Source organism: Chiloscyllium plagiosum, chromosome 17, assembly GCF_004010195.1.
Source record: "Chiloscyllium plagiosum isolate BGI_BamShark_2017 chromosome 17, ASM401019v2, whole genome shotgun sequence".
In the NCBI taxonomy this organism is placed as follows: Eukaryota; Metazoa; Chordata; class Chondrichthyes; order Orectolobiformes; family Hemiscylliidae; genus Chiloscyllium; species Chiloscyllium plagiosum.
In genome coordinates this window covers 48,665,179-48,680,721 of record NC_057726.1, presented here as the reverse complement: position 1 = coordinate 48,680,721, position 15,543 = coordinate 48,665,179, and the positions used below count along the sequence as shown (strand labels likewise).

The 15,543-nt window shown below is 39.7% G+C and overlaps 1 protein-coding gene across 1 annotated transcript in view; it reads right to left on the bottom strand.

Annotated features, from left to right (window-relative positions):
* Window positions 1–7,781: 7,781 nt before the first annotated feature.
* Window positions 7,782–15,543, bottom strand: part of lpcat2 (lysophosphatidylcholine acyltransferase 2) — a 71,753-nt gene continuing 63,991 nt past the window's right edge. Inside the window, exons 12-14 of the mRNA XM_043707013.1 lie at window positions 14,264–14,362; window positions 12,902–13,043; window positions 7,782–8,240 (exon numbers count right to left, since the gene is read on the bottom strand). Of these exons, the coding sequence (XP_043562948.1) occupies window positions 8,053–8,240; window positions 12,902–13,043; window positions 14,264–14,362 (429 nt within the window). The 3' untranslated portion in view covers window positions 7,782–8,052. The remainder of the gene's footprint in view (window positions 8,241–12,901; window positions 13,044–14,263; window positions 14,363–15,543) is intronic.

Here is a 15,543-nt window from a genome sequence, read left to right as displayed (position 1 = left end):
TTCTAGCACCACTCTAATGTAGACTCTGGTTTCCAGCATCTGCAGTCATGGTTTTTACCTATTTTACGATTAAAGTACAATCATGGGTTTCTTAGAGGGTATAATTTCCACCATGGTCCAGGGCAAGTTTTCTTATAAGTGCACACAGTTTTTAGCTCATTAGATGTTCTTGCAAAAAACTGGGTCCTAGATTTAGTGAGATCTTACCAGATGTCATGCTCTAGGCTGTCCAGAAAAGAAGGGATGTCCTCTTCTTGTGTGATGGCACCTGGGAGTACTCCAGCAGAGTTTCGGGTCATCAGGGAAAAGATCATCTCGAAGTCAGCATCTATGGGCCTCACCTAAGAACTCAGACCTGATGCAGGACGAGATTGATTGATCTGTGTTCTCACTGCAAGTTCTGTCACGGGGCTATCAGTCAGCCTGTGCCACAATGTAATCATATCACATTGACTTGCAAGCCTCAGCATCACATGCATCATATGACTGCTCGTCTATCTTATACTGCTAATGTCCTAATGCTGCAGGTATTGTGCTTCCAACTCACTGAAGGGCTGACTACCTGACATATACATCCTCAAAGCACCTGTGGATATATTGCCATCACACGCAAACCTTCTCTTTAACTCATTTCATCACTCAATGGCAGAAACATTAACCTGAGGTACATCATCTGAGGTACAGGAACATAGGAATTAGATCCCCTAACCCTAACCCTAACCCTAACCCTAACCCTAACCCTAACCCTAACCCTAACCCTAACCCTAACCCTAACCCTAACCCTAACCCTAACCCTAACCCTAACCCTAACCCTAACCCTAACCCTAACCCTAACCCTAACCCTAACCCTAACCCTAACCCTAACCCTAACCCTAACCCTAACCCTAACCCTAACCCTAACCCTAACCCTAACCCTAACCCTAACCCTAACCCTAACCCTAACCCTAACCCTAACCCTAACCCTAACCCTAACCCTAACCCTAACCCTAACCCTAACCCTAACCCTAACCCTAACCCTAACCCTAACCCTAACCCTAACCCTAACCCTAACCCTAACCCTAACCCTAACCCTAACCCTAACCCTAACCCTAACCCTAACCCTAACCCTAACCCTAACCTAACCCTAACCCTAACCTCTACCCCTTAGCCCCCTAAGATCTAACCTTCTGGATCAGTCTTTTATGTGGTAACTTGTCAAATGCCTTCTGAAAGTCTAGATATACCACATCCATTGGATCCCCATAACCCACCTTGCTGGATAAATCCTCAAAGAACTCCAGCAAGTTTATCAAGCATGACTTGTCCTTCATTAAACCATGCTAACCCTGGTGAATTGAGCTTCATTTTTCCATGTGTTCACTTATCTTCTTTAAGATTGACTGTAGCAGGTACCTCACTGTGGAGGTGAAACTAACTAGTCTATAGTTTCCCAATTATTGCCCATTTCCTTTTTTGAATGTTTGTCAATATTAGAGTCTTTCCAATCCATTAGTATCTTTCCAGAATGCAGTGAAGTTTGAAACATAATAACTAATGCATCTATTGCCATCTCCTTTAATACCCTATGGTACATGCCATTAATGCCAAGGATTTATCTGCATTTAATTTCATCACTTTACTTAAAACTTTCTCCCTAGTTATAATAATTTCACCAACATCCTCTGTAGTAACTGCAGGTTTTGGGAAGAAATTATCTGCCTCAGTGAGACAAAATATTGGTTTAGTGCCTCTGCAATTTCTGTGTTTTTTATTATTACTTCACTATTTTAGTCCTTGAAAGGGCCAACACTTACTTTCATCACTAGCTTGACCTACCCTTGAGAAATAAGGCAGGATAGGTGACTTAGGTGTCGGTGGGGGAGCACTTTGGGGCCAGCGACCATAATTCTATTAGTTTTAAAATAATGATGGAAAAGGATAGATCAGATCTAAAAGCTGAAGATCTAAATTGGAGGTAGGTTAATTTTGACAGTATTAGACAAGAACTTTCAAAAGCTGATTGGGGACATATGTTTTCAGGTAGAGGGACGGCTGGAAAATATGAAGCTTTCAGAAATGAGATAACGAGAGTCCAGAGACGTATATTCCTGTTAGAGTGAAAGGTAAGGCTGGTAGGTGTAGGGAAAGCTGGATGACTAAAGAAATTGAGGGTTTGGTTAAGAAAATGAAGGAAGCATATATCAGGTATTGACAAGATAGATTGAATGAATCCTTAGAAAAGTATAAATGCAGTAGGAGTATACTTAAGAGAGAAATCAGGAGGGCAAGAAGGGGACATGACGTGGCTTTGGCAAATAGAGACTAAAGAAATTGAGGGTTTGGTTAAGAAAATGAAGGAAGCATATATCAGGTATTGACAAGATAGATTGAATGAATCCTTAGAAAAGTATAAATGCAGTAGTATACTTAAGAGAGAAATCAGGAGGGCAAGAAGGGGACATGACATAGCTTTGGCAAATAGAGTTCAGGATAATCCAAAGGGTTTTTACAAATACATTGAGGACAAAAGGGTAACTAGGGAGAGAATAGGGCACCTCAAAGATCAGCAAGGCAGCCATTGTGTGGAGCTGCAGGAGATGGGGGAGATACTAAATTAGTATTTTGCATCAGTGTTTACTGTGGGAAAGGGCATGGAAGACAGAATGTAGGGAAATAGATTGTGACATCTTGAAAAATGTCAATATTACAAAGGAGAAAATGCTGGATGTCTTGAAACACATAAAAGTGGATAAATCCCCTGGACCTGATAAGGTGTACCCTAGAACTCTGTGGGAAGCTAGGAAAGTGATTTCTGGCCCTCTTGCTGAGATATTTGTATCATCGATAGTCACAAGTGGGGTGCTGGAAGACTGGAGATTGGCTATCGTGGTGCCACTACTTAAGAAAGGCGGTAAGAAAAAGGTAGGGAACTGTAGACCAGTGAGCCTGATGTCAATAGTGGGCAAGTTGTTGGAGGGAATCCTGAGGGACAGGGTGTACATGCATTTGGAAAGGCAAGGATTGATTAGGGATAGTCAACATGGCTTTGTGCGTGGGAAATCATGTCTCACAAACTTGATTGAGTATTTTGAAGAAGTAACAAAGAGGATTGATGAGGGCAGAGCATTGGATGTGATCTATATGGACTTCAGTAAGGCGTTCAACAAGGTTCCCCATGGGAGACTGGTTAGCAAGGTTAGATCTCATGGATGAGGAGAAAGTGAGGGCTTATGCCCGAAACGTCGATTCTCCTGTTCCCTGGATGCTGCCTGACCTGCTGCGCTTTTCCAGCAACACATTTCTAGATCTCATGGATTACAGGGAGAACTCGCCATTTGGATGCAGAACTGGCTCAACGTTAGAAGACAGAGGGTGGTGGTTGACGGTTGTTTTTCAGACTGGAGGCCTGTGACCAGTGGAATGCCACAAGGATTGGCGCTGAGTTCACTACTTTTTGTCATTTATATAAATAATTTGGATGTGAGCATAAGAGGTATAGTTAGTAAGTTTGCAGATGATACCAAAATTGGAGGGTGCAGTGGAAAGTGAAGAAAGTTACCTCAGATTACAACAGGATTTTGATTAGATGCCAAAGGGCTGAGAAGTGGCAGATGGAGTTTCATTTAGATAAATGCAAAATGCTGCATTTTGGGAAAGCAAATCTTAGCAGGACTTATACACTTAATGGTAAGGGATTAGGGAATGCTGCTGAACAAAGAGACCTTGGAATGCAGGCCCTTGAAAGTGGAGTCACAGGTAGATAGGATAGTGAAGGCGTTTGGTACGCTTTCCTTTATTGGTCAGAGTAATGAGTACAGGAACTGGGAGGTCATGTTGTGGCTGTATGGGACATTAGTTAGGTCGCTTTTGGAATATTGCGTGCAATTCTGGTCTCCTTCCTATTGGAAAGATGTTCGGAAACTTGAAATGTTCAGAAAAGATTTACAAAGATGTTGCCAGGGTTGGAGGATTTGAGCTATAAGGAGAGGTTGAATAGGCTGGAGCTGTTCTCCCTGGAGCATCAGAGGCTGAGGGGTGACTTTATAGAGGTATATAAAATCATATGAGGGGCATGGATAGGATAAATAGACAATGTCTCTTCCCTGGGGTGGGGGAGTCCAGAACTAGAGGGCATAGGTTTAGGGTGAGAGGGGAAAGATATAAAAGACACCTAAGGGGCAACTTTTTCACGCAGAGGAATGAGCTGCCAAGGGAAGTGGTGGAGGCTTGTACGATTGCAACATTTAAAAGGCATCTGGATGGGTATATGAATAGGAAGAGTTTGGAGGGATATGGGCCGGGTGCTGGCAGGTGAGACTAGATTCGGTTGAGATATCTGGTCAGCATGGACCAGTTGGATCAAAGAGTCTGTTTCCGTGCTATACATTTCTATGACTTTCTGACTCTAAGCTTTGGTACCAGTGCTTATGTTTTCTGCTACTTTCCTTTTATAGTTTATCTTAGCTCTTTTGATTTTCTTGTAACTTTTTGCTAACTGTTGAACTTTGTTTAAAGTTCTCGCAATCTTCCAGAGTGATATTAATATTGTTGAAGTACCTATTTGAGACAGCTCAGGGAATCCGTGATGGACTTGACCTGTAAGCCTCTCTTGCTTTGTCTCACATATCGTACTCTGTGTAATCTGGAATATAAAACTCTTACAGACATTTTAGTTTAAATTATTACCTTTATTTACCAATGACATCAATGTTACACAATAACATTGATCCTTACAAGCCAGGCTTGAGTTAAGGTTCTAAAATCATTAGCAGAGTAGTAGTGCCAGCTCTTGGGCTCTTACCCCAAGGGCTCTCTCAGGCTACTCCCCTTAGTGCTGCAAACAAGCTCTCTTTACACAGAAATATGTATTAAAATTACAAAAACGCCACATATCAGATAAGCAGCAATAAAGTGGCAAATTTTGCAGAGCAATAGAAACTCATTGGCAAGTCTGTGTATATCTGACTGATTAAACGACATACACATCAAAGTGGGAAACCTTGATCCAGTCAGGTCCCAAATGGCTGATTGCTTTGCCTAGATAACCTTCCCGTTTAACAATACATCATAACGAGGAACTAGTCTAAACTATGTGGAAAGGTCATGAGGTAACCTCGCTCAGCTAACATGTCCAGCATCATTGCCCTACAAAATGGCTTTTTCTTTTAAAATCATTTTAGATTCCCAGAATGCAAATTAAATTCATAACATTCCTGGATCTCAAGCTCATGAAAGAACACACAAACATTCAATCCATGACAAGTCAGTGTTCACTCAAATCAGACCTCAAAGAGTTCATCTTTCTACCAGCTTCTGTCTTGTCTGTCTCTCTCTCGGTGTCCCCTGAACCCTTCAGTCAGTAAATGTAATTTACAGAAGAATGTTTTCTCCCACTCACTCACACATGAACATCTTTCAACTTCCTTACTATGTCAGTTTCAGCCTTCATGTTTTTTTAGCCTAAAAGGATAATGAGACATTCACATTCCAGAACAGTCAAGGTGAGCGAGCTGAGCCTTTTAAATTCAAATCTGCTCAGTACTATACATGAAAACGTATCAGGATTGTTCTATGTACATATTCCACTCAGCTTATTAAATTACAAGATCTTTTCCTATTAAGTATGAATTTTGTTAAGAGTCTTTGATATATAAACAGAAATTTAGTTACCCAACACCCTACTGTGAAATATGTGCAATCTTCCAGTCCCTGGCATGAGAAGGAAGTACTGCCACACATTCCACAAATGTGTGGCAGTACCTTATTTACACAGATCCACTGACACTAAGAACAGACGTCCCCAATTCTTCTGAACAAATGACCCCCACCCCTACCCCCTGTCCCCGTGGTCAAGCGCTTTCCCACATCTCCTGTAGCAAATGTGTCACATGTAAGGCTACAAGCTTTCTCAATATGGTATGCCCTCATTTTTGTCTTTATGTTATTACTGACATCCTTGTTAAGTCATAGAGCTTACAATCATAACAATCTATAGCACGGAAACATTCGTTCCAACTTGTCCATGCCCAACCGATATCCTAATTTAATCTCATCATGATGATTTTTCATCCTTTTTACAATTCTGCTTCTTCTTAGCAATGTACTTTAACATAGAAATATTTATCATCTCCATCAGCATTTACCATTGCTCTTAAACTATCCTGTCCTTTAATATTTTTTCCCAGTCAATGAGGGCCAACTCCTCCTTCAGGCCTGAATAATTACCTTTTCCCAAAGTTAAAACTCTAGCAAGCAACTGTGTTCACTCTTTTAATCTGAACTTGAAACTCTACTATGATCAATCCTTCTTCATTACATAATACCAAATCTAAAGTAGCCAATTCTCTAAAACAATCCCTCATACACTCCATGAACCTTTCCTCAAGGCCACCCTAGCCAAAGCTATGTCATGACTCCCTCTTGCCATCCTGATTTCCCTCTTAAGTATACTCCTACTGCATTTATACTCTTCTAAGGATTCATTCGATCTATCTTGTTGATACCTGGCATATGCTTCCTTCTTTTTCTTAACCAAACCTTCAATTTATTTAGTCATCCAGCATTCCCCACACCTACCAGCCTTACCTTTCACCCTAACAGGAATATACTCTCTCTAGACTCTCGTTATCTCATTTCTGAAGGGTTCCCAGTTAACATACATGTTACAATCACCCCTATTATTGTTTTGCTCTTCATTATATCCTGGTTTATACTATGCCCTAATTTGGAGTACTGTTCAGGGGCTTGTAAATTACTCCGACCAAGGGATTTCTTTCCTTGCTTTTATTTCCACCCAGGTTGACTCAACATTTTGGTTCCTAATGCCAATATCATTTCTTAATACATCCTTGATATCATTGTTAACCAATAAGACAACTCCACTCCGTGCCTCTTCTTGTCTATCCTTTTGGAATACTGAGTCCCATTGGACATCTGACTCCAAGTCCTGATTTTCCTGAAACCACATTTCATTTAACCTGACCAGGTCGTACCTATTTATCTCTACATGTACCACCAGCTTCTCAACTTCATTCCGAATACTGCATACATTTAGCTACACTGTTTTTAAATAAGATCTATTAATTTGTCTTTCTCAGAAAGCAGCAGGAGAACTTAATCACTAATTATTATCCTAACAGTGAATTGGTTTAGCTCAGTTGGCTGGGTCATTGGTTTACAGAACAGTGTTATGCTAACAGGGTGGGTTCTGTTCCCATCACCGGTTTGAGGTTACCATGAAGTGGTTGAGAGGGTATGCATTCATGCCCATTTCATTATCCGCTCTCCTTCTCAATCTCTTCCCTCGCCTAAGATCTGGTGGCCCTCAGGTTAAATCACCAACAGTCACTTCTCTCTAATGAGAGAGCAGCCCTATGGTCTGATAAGACTATGGTGACACAACAACAGTCCTAACATCTGATGAGAATCTGATCTTTTGACTCTCGACCCATTAGGCTTACCCACCCTACCACTTTTCATCTCTTTTGGGACCAGAAAGACACACTCAATAGCTCAGGAAGAGACAAATTCAAATATTTTCATGGTTTCCTGATAACAAAGCCTTCAAGTTGCCACAGCCCTGGGCTTAGGAATTCCTCTGAAAATTGTTCTTTTGCCTCTCAATGTCCAAGGTTTCTCAATACCCAATTTTATGGCCAAACATTTCATCATCTTTTCGAGTCTCTTCTTTCCTGCCATATCATTCACTTATTTCTCTTATGAGAAGTATCTTGGCTTTTTTAAAAATGCTAAGATAACTATATAAATGCACATTGCCGTTGTCATGAATGAAAATACACAAATAAATTTTGATTGATTTTTAATTTTTTTTAAAAAGCTGGAAAAAAATGAAAATGACCAAACTATATTTTGATATTTTTTCATGAGCAGTTACAATAAAAAAGTTGAATATTATTTACAGGATGAAGCATCATAAAAATGACAGACAATATATATTTACACCATAATAAAAGAACAGCGAGCAGATCTTACAACAGGAAGATCTGAATCGTGTTTGGACCTCAAAGATATTTTGGTAATTTCTATTCACAACACAAAACAAGCAATTTGAACTCAGTCAGCCTTCTTGTCTGAGCTACTCAAACTTTCTTCAGAGGTGTTAGGTGACTGTGCCTTTTTAAGTGTTTCATCATCATCACTGTCATCTTTTGTCTGCAATACTTTGTACCGCTGAAGTTCAAGGTAGGTGGTAAACAACTTGGCGTACTCTGGATGCGCCAGAGCAAATTCACGGAATATTTCTAGGAATGAAAAGAAATGCTTCATCAGAAAAGAATTCATTTCTCATACTTCAGACTTCCATTTTTATGTTTCACCAGAAGGTGTTTCACAACATTTCATTTCAAGAAATTGCAAAATGTTAAAAACCAATAATGCTACTGTTGCTGCATTGCCTCATGTGAATTGTGCCACTAAGACAGGGCATCCTCAACAAAAAGGAGAAATAAAGAAACCTGATTGTAGCCACCAACTCCAAATGTATAATTCAACATCCTTGAAGCTCATGTCCAGACAGAGCTATTTCTAAAACATGACGGTGGAATGGTCAAACCAATAAAATGATGGGAAATTCCTGGAGATCTTGGATAACATGATTTCTTCAGAACAATTCCTTCAAGGCATCAACTCTGAACAGGAACACTACTATACCTTAACTTGGATGGGTTGGGGGCATCAAAGATTGGTGACAATATCTCCAAGCAGAGGGTGAGAAATGATTTCTGATATGAATGTGAAGAGCCCAACCAAATCCATGAACACATCCGAATGGACTCTCCAGTACAGCTATACCTCACTTAATAATCTTATCACATTCCTAAGAAATGGCAGGCTTAATAAAAATGTTCTAAATGAAAATCACTTCCTTGTTTACAAAAAAATGTAAAGGCTGACTTTTAATATTTAAAGTATGTATTGACTGACTTGATTGTAATTGATCCAAACATGTTTTTCTACTTATTACCTAACTAATACTCTTATTACTTACTATTTTTTCCTGTTTACTGCTCATTTACTGCCTCCTACAACGTACTTATGCTTGCTCTCTCTCCCATACCTCTCACTCACTCCCACCATCTCTCACATTCTTGCTCACCACATCTCTTGGCTCCCTCACAATTGCTGCCCCTTCCACCCACTTGCTGCTCCTTTCAAAACTGTGATAAAGGGATCAGGAGAGGTGGCAAGTGAGATAGCAAGAATGGCAGACACAGAAACAGTGAGAGCATCAGACAGCATGAAGACATCCAGCAGGAAATGTGGGAAGTATTTGGAACCAAGGTGTTCAGAAGAGGCAGCAAGTAGGTTAGCAGAGATGACATATGGGGACCAGCGAGGGACTAGGGAGAGACAAGCAGCTGTTCAGACACTAAATTGGAAATTTATTTAACTAATGGTACATTCCACTCTTAATATGGCACACTAAAAAACCTGAGAAAATTCGACCTTGTTGAATGAGGTGTAACTTGGTTTTTAAAATATACTTAAAAATAACTAATTTTATATGAGTGAAATGGCAGCTATTTTGACAACTTTTCTCACAACTAGTTTGCTTTAAGCATCCTTCCATACCAGCCTCTTCCATCAGTCAAGGCTACCAGAGTGGTTGAGAGGGTATTCATTCATGTCCGTTTCATTACGTAATCTTCTGCAGCCCTCACCCGCATCTGTCACACTCAGAACCCTGGTAGGATTTACTTTGTACTCCCTGGGCATTTCACCAAGCAGTCTACTAAGGAAATCATCCTCCGCCAATTCTGCAATCTCTAGCATGCAATTACCAAAGATTTCTTCATTTCCCCCTTTCAACATTCCATGAAAAGCTTCTCCTTGTGATACCCTGGAAAACTCCTGTATCACCTGCCCTTGTACCTCCACCCTTTTCGAAGTCCAAGATTACAAACATTCGTTCTAGGTGAAGCATTAATTTACTTGCATTTGCTGTTCACAAGAGCATCTCCTCTACTTTTGCAAGACCATTGCAAACTTCTGACTGCTTTGCAGACATCGCCATTCATCTACAAGCATGAGGGATTGAGGACTGCAGTTGCTGGAGATCAGAGTCGAAGAGTGTGGTGCTGGAAAAGCACAGCCGGTCAAGCAGCATCCGAGAAGCAGGAGAATCGATGTTTCAGCCCTTCCTGACCTACAAGCATGACCCAAGCTTCTGGATAGTTGACATTCCAACTCCCTATCAAACTCTCACTGACATCTGTATCCTTTGCCTCCCACTGTTTTAATAAAGCTCAATGCATCTTTAAGGTTGAGCATCACATTTCTTGGCCTTCCAAGCCCAAGAATGAGTTCAATACCTTCAAGATCAGAGCCCCACTTTAATTTTGCATTTGGATGACAGCTACTGGTGACAATTCTGCTTGTCTCATTTTCATCTCCTCTAGACACATCTGTTCATCTTAATTGTCCCGTTTTTGCTGAACACTCTCATCCTCTTTGACATTTAATTTTCCTTGCTTTCTAGCTGATCACAGATCTCTTCTCTTTTGTTCTTTTTTCCACATTCATCTTTGCTTAAAGTTCTGATGAGGGTCAGTGACTTAACCAGGATAGTATCTGAATAAGTCTAGTGGTAAAAGAGTACGTTGAGAGTTTAAGCAGTGGGTGAGTTGAGGCAAGTGTTCGTAAGGTTAATTCTATCGCACCAGGATTAGACAGTCTGAGTGATAGCAAGGATCTGGCTTCGGAAACGTCGCTCAAGGTCAAATAGGATGCCAAGGTAACAGTAATATGGTTGGATCAGTGAGGGTAGTCATAGAGTCATAAGGAATGAGTGGCTAGGGAATGAAATTTGACATGGGGTCAGAGAAAATGGCTTTGGTTTTCCCAATATCTAACTAAGAGAAATTTTGTTGATCCAGTATTGGATCTGGAAAAGCAGCATGATAACAAAGACAGTGGAGGAGTTCAGAGAGATGATCATAGAGCCATGCAGCACAGAAACAAACTCTTTGGTCCAACCAGTCCAATGCCGAACATAATCCCAAACTAAACTAGTCCCACTTGCCAGCATCTGACTCACATTCCTCTAAGCCTTTCCTATTCATGTACCTGTCCAAATGTCTTTTAAATGTTGTAACTGTACCTGCATCTACCACTTCCTCTGGCAGTGCATTCCACCTATGAACCACCCTGTGTGTTAAAAACATGCCCTTTAGGTTAAAAATCTTGTTCCCTCACCTTAAAAATATGCCCCCGGAATTCACTTGTTTATTTTCTGAACCCTCTCCAATTTAATAATTTCCTTCCGCTTGCATAGCGACCAGAACAGTACTCCAAAAGTGGCTAGTTTTAGTTCTGAACCCAGACAAATTGATTGACTAAAGTTAGGGAAAAGCCTTTCAACTCCACCATGCTGCTGGATGGGATTTTATACAATCGACAGAGGTTCATCAGCAAGGCTTCCATGGTCACCATTAGACTATTAATCTCAGGCTTATGAATGGAGTTTTAAATTCCACCAACTGCCAACTGATGGGCTTTCAATCTACGTCCCCAGAGCATTAGTTTAGCTCTTCGGATTACTCGTCCAGTGACATTATCACTACAGCACTGCCTTCCGTGATCATTGCGAATCAAACGGATTCAAGAAGACCTTTTGTCATGAAGGGAAGAAAGTTAGTGGTTAAAAGGATGACCCTGGAACAATCAGCAGTTTTGGCATAAAACAGCAGAACTCCATAGTGCTTCAAGAAAAATACTGTGGATGCTATAAATCTGAAATTAGAACAAAATATTCAGCAGGCCTTTAACCAAGATGAAAGACAATTGGCCTGAATGTTTATTCTCAATCCAGAGATATTGCAAGAGCTGTTGAGTATCTGCACTTTGATTTTACAAACCAGTTAGTGCAGGGGTGGGGAACCTGCGGCCTTAAGCCTTCTGGCTTTTTGAATGAATCCAAATTTTGCAGACAAAATCTTTTATTTTTTATTAATATGTTTTTTTTCGTCCTTTATTATTTTTATTTAAATACATTCATTTTAAGATTAAAAGTACCAGAGAGTAAAAGAAAATTCAATGAAATAATCCTCACAGACTGACCGCTACAATTAAAAAATTGGTAAGTCCTAAGGGCTATTTCGACACCTGCTATGCTCATGATTTAGTTATAATGCGACTCTAGTTAGATTTTTACAAAATAATATGAATTTTGAAGAATACATAATTGAAGTTTCTTGGATGTGGCCTTATTAGATTACAACTAACATAATGCAGCCTTCCAACTGAAAAGGTTCCCCACCTCTGAGTTAGTGCTTAATGCTTCCAGTCAGATCTAGTGATGAACACCTCACCCAGTTGCTTATTATAAACATTCAAATTTGCATTTCAGTGACTTAATGAAGGGAAGTCAACAAATCAGAGACTTTAAATGTTTTATTGGCAACAAGAGATTCCAAATAGAGGCAAGGGTGTAATTTTGAAAAATGGATAGCTCAAGGATTTTGGAAGATGGAGAGTCAAATCTGGACCATTGTAATTTGCTTGACAGTGTGTAGCAGGATGATGGAGGATGTGAATAGAAATATTTTTTTCCCCAGGCACAGATACAGAAGATGCAAGGAACTAGTGAGGAACAAGGAAGCAAAGAACTTGCTTCTGATCACTATTCAGTACCCATATTACATATACACAGCGGTTAAAGACAGAACAACTAATGGCTGTAATGGTTCTCTAATGTTTGCTCATTGATCTTGAAAGGATATACAAACGACAATCAATGAGGAGCAGTGGTACCTTACTCCCATCTTCACAAAGTGAAAAAAAAAAATCGAAGGGGAGATTATTAAAACTACTTTTTAAAAATGTTTTTACAATTCCATTAACTGCAGAGAAGATGTGAAACCATTCTCTTGTGACTTGAAATTGCATAACTAAATTTACTCACCGTATGAGATCTTTCCTGCACCTTCCACGTCGATATCGGAGAATAATTTGGAAACATCAAGATCATGCACACCCAAAGAGGATCTCAGGAGAGCAGCAAACTCCTCTTCACTTATATATCCATCTTTATCCAAGTCAAATAACTGCACGAGCAGAGAGAGAATCAACAGAGAATATTTGTATATTATTTAATAGATAGTATAGTTTAATCAAGTAACTTTACTCAATGCAAAACAGAATGAAAAATTTGCAAATGTTTGGAAAATAGCAAGACTTTCTTGACACCCAAACTATTTGCCAACTTCTTAAATTTTAAAGCAAAAGTCAACTCTCTTCAAATAATAAAGAAATACTCTTTCTCATCCTTGATTGACTTAAATTTGTTGATGGTTTAAGCACAGACAGCTAAATTATAGATACAGATTCTTTGTATCAAGAAATTAACTGACTCAAAGCAATTATGTAAAAAGTTCCAGACTCAGTCACTGTAATGGCAGGGACGCCGACTTCCTTTTTACATCATGGGATCCTAACAATTTTATGTTTCACAGCACCAGCTAAAAAAGAAGCAAGAAAGTTCTGGGATGGCCAGAGGAAAGAAATGGAATCTGGTGTCTGGTACAGATTTTGGGAAAGACTTGCAGCAAGCATGTGAGAACTTTTTCACATAGCAAGTGGTAATAATCTAGAAGTTGCTGCCCATGAGAATGGTGGAAGTAGTTAATAATTTCAAAGGAACACTGAACAGGCTCTTCAAAGAAATAATCTGGCAGGGCTATTGGGACTGCAGCAGGGAGTTAGATTGACTAGAAGGATCTGCAGGGAGCTGGCAAGGACTCGATAGGTTGAATAGCTCCCTTCAGTGCCATAAGTGACTATTTCTTGTTCTCACATCCACGGATCAGCAGCTGTCACATTATTCAATAGAGAATTAGTCAAGGTTCTCAAACTAATCCAGCCCGCAGGATGATAAAATAGACTATGAAGAAGACAGACAAACTCTTGGCACTAACAGATTGTTTAACCCGTCTAAAGGTTGTTTTCTTGTCTTTTGTTGTTCTTATATTTCACTGGCAGGAGGAATTATGCAGTAAATGCCCCCCAAATCAAAAGCATCTTAAAAGGAAGACAAGCATTTCATTTTCCCTACAGAACAGCTTAATGATAGTGAGATCCTAAACCAGGAAAAATGACAAGTAATTACTTTTAACAGTTTATTTCAAGGATATGTTAACTCTCCATTCAGTTACTTTAACATCAAATGTAAGCATATATAAATGTTTCATTCAATTTGGAAAACACACAGGAGATAGCAAAATCAACAGCTCAAATTCTCCTTGTGGCAATATTGTACTATTTTTACCTTAAATGCAAACTGAATAGTTTCCTCTGTATTGGCAGGACTACAAAGAACCACCAAACCAATTATATATTCTCTGAAGTCAATGGTGCCATCGCCATTCTAAGAAGACAAAACATCAGTTGGTTATCTTTATATCAATCTCCACTACAACTGCTTGTTAAAATTCAAGTAACTTTAAGAGGGAATTAAATGGATATTTCAATGACAAACTTGCAAGGCTATTGGACTGTGCAAGGGAGTGAGAATGATTAGAATGATCTGCAGGGAACTGGCATGGACTCAGTGAGCTGAATAACTACTTCCTATTCTCACATCCACTAATCAACAGCTATCATATCATTTTACACAACTACTAGTAGCTGTACCATATATTGACGAGGTAACAAAAAGAATCAGTGACGGCAAAGCTGTTGATGTGATTTACGTGGATTTCCAGAAGGCTTTTAATACAGGGCCACACAATAGACCTACTAGGAAAATTATAGATCATGGGTTGGTGGAAGGTTGGAGATCCCCAGGGGGTCAGTATTTGGACCCTTGTTTGTCCTGACCTATATTAATGATCTGTTTATCGTGTCCAGGGGACAATTGCTAAGTTTGCAGATGACATTAAACTTGGAAGAATTGTAAACTGCGAGGAGAACATTATGGAACTCCAAAAGATCATTGGCAAATTGGTGTAGAGGGCATTGACAAATTGGTGTAGAGGGCATACAGGTGGCAAATGAGGTTCAATGCAAAGAAGAAGTGTGAGGTACTACACTTTGGTCAGAAGAATATCGAAAGACAACATAAAATAGAGAGAACAATTCTAAAGAGGGTGCAGGAACAGAAGGGCCTGAGTATTTATCTGCATAGATCATTGAAGATGGCAAGACAGGTGGAGAGAGCAGTCACAGAAGTGTACAGAGCTCTCGGATCTATTACTAGGGAGGTTTATTATTAGAGTACAAGAGCAGGGAGGTGATTTGAACTTGTACAATACACTGGTTAGATCTCAGGCTGAGTACTATGCACTGTGTAAACACCACCTGAGAGTGAAATGGGAAACAGTGCAGACAGTGCTAAAGCAATTTACAAGAATAGTTCCAGTAATGAGAAATTTCAGTTGAGGATAGATTAAAAAAATTGGGACTGTTCTCCTTGGAGAGAAGATGGAGAGGAGATTTGTTTAGGCTTTTGGAATCATGAGTGAGCTGGATAGAATAGATAGGAAGAAGTTGTCCATCCTCGTAAAGGAAAGGTAAAGAAAGGGAGGGCATAGATTTAAAGTGATGTGC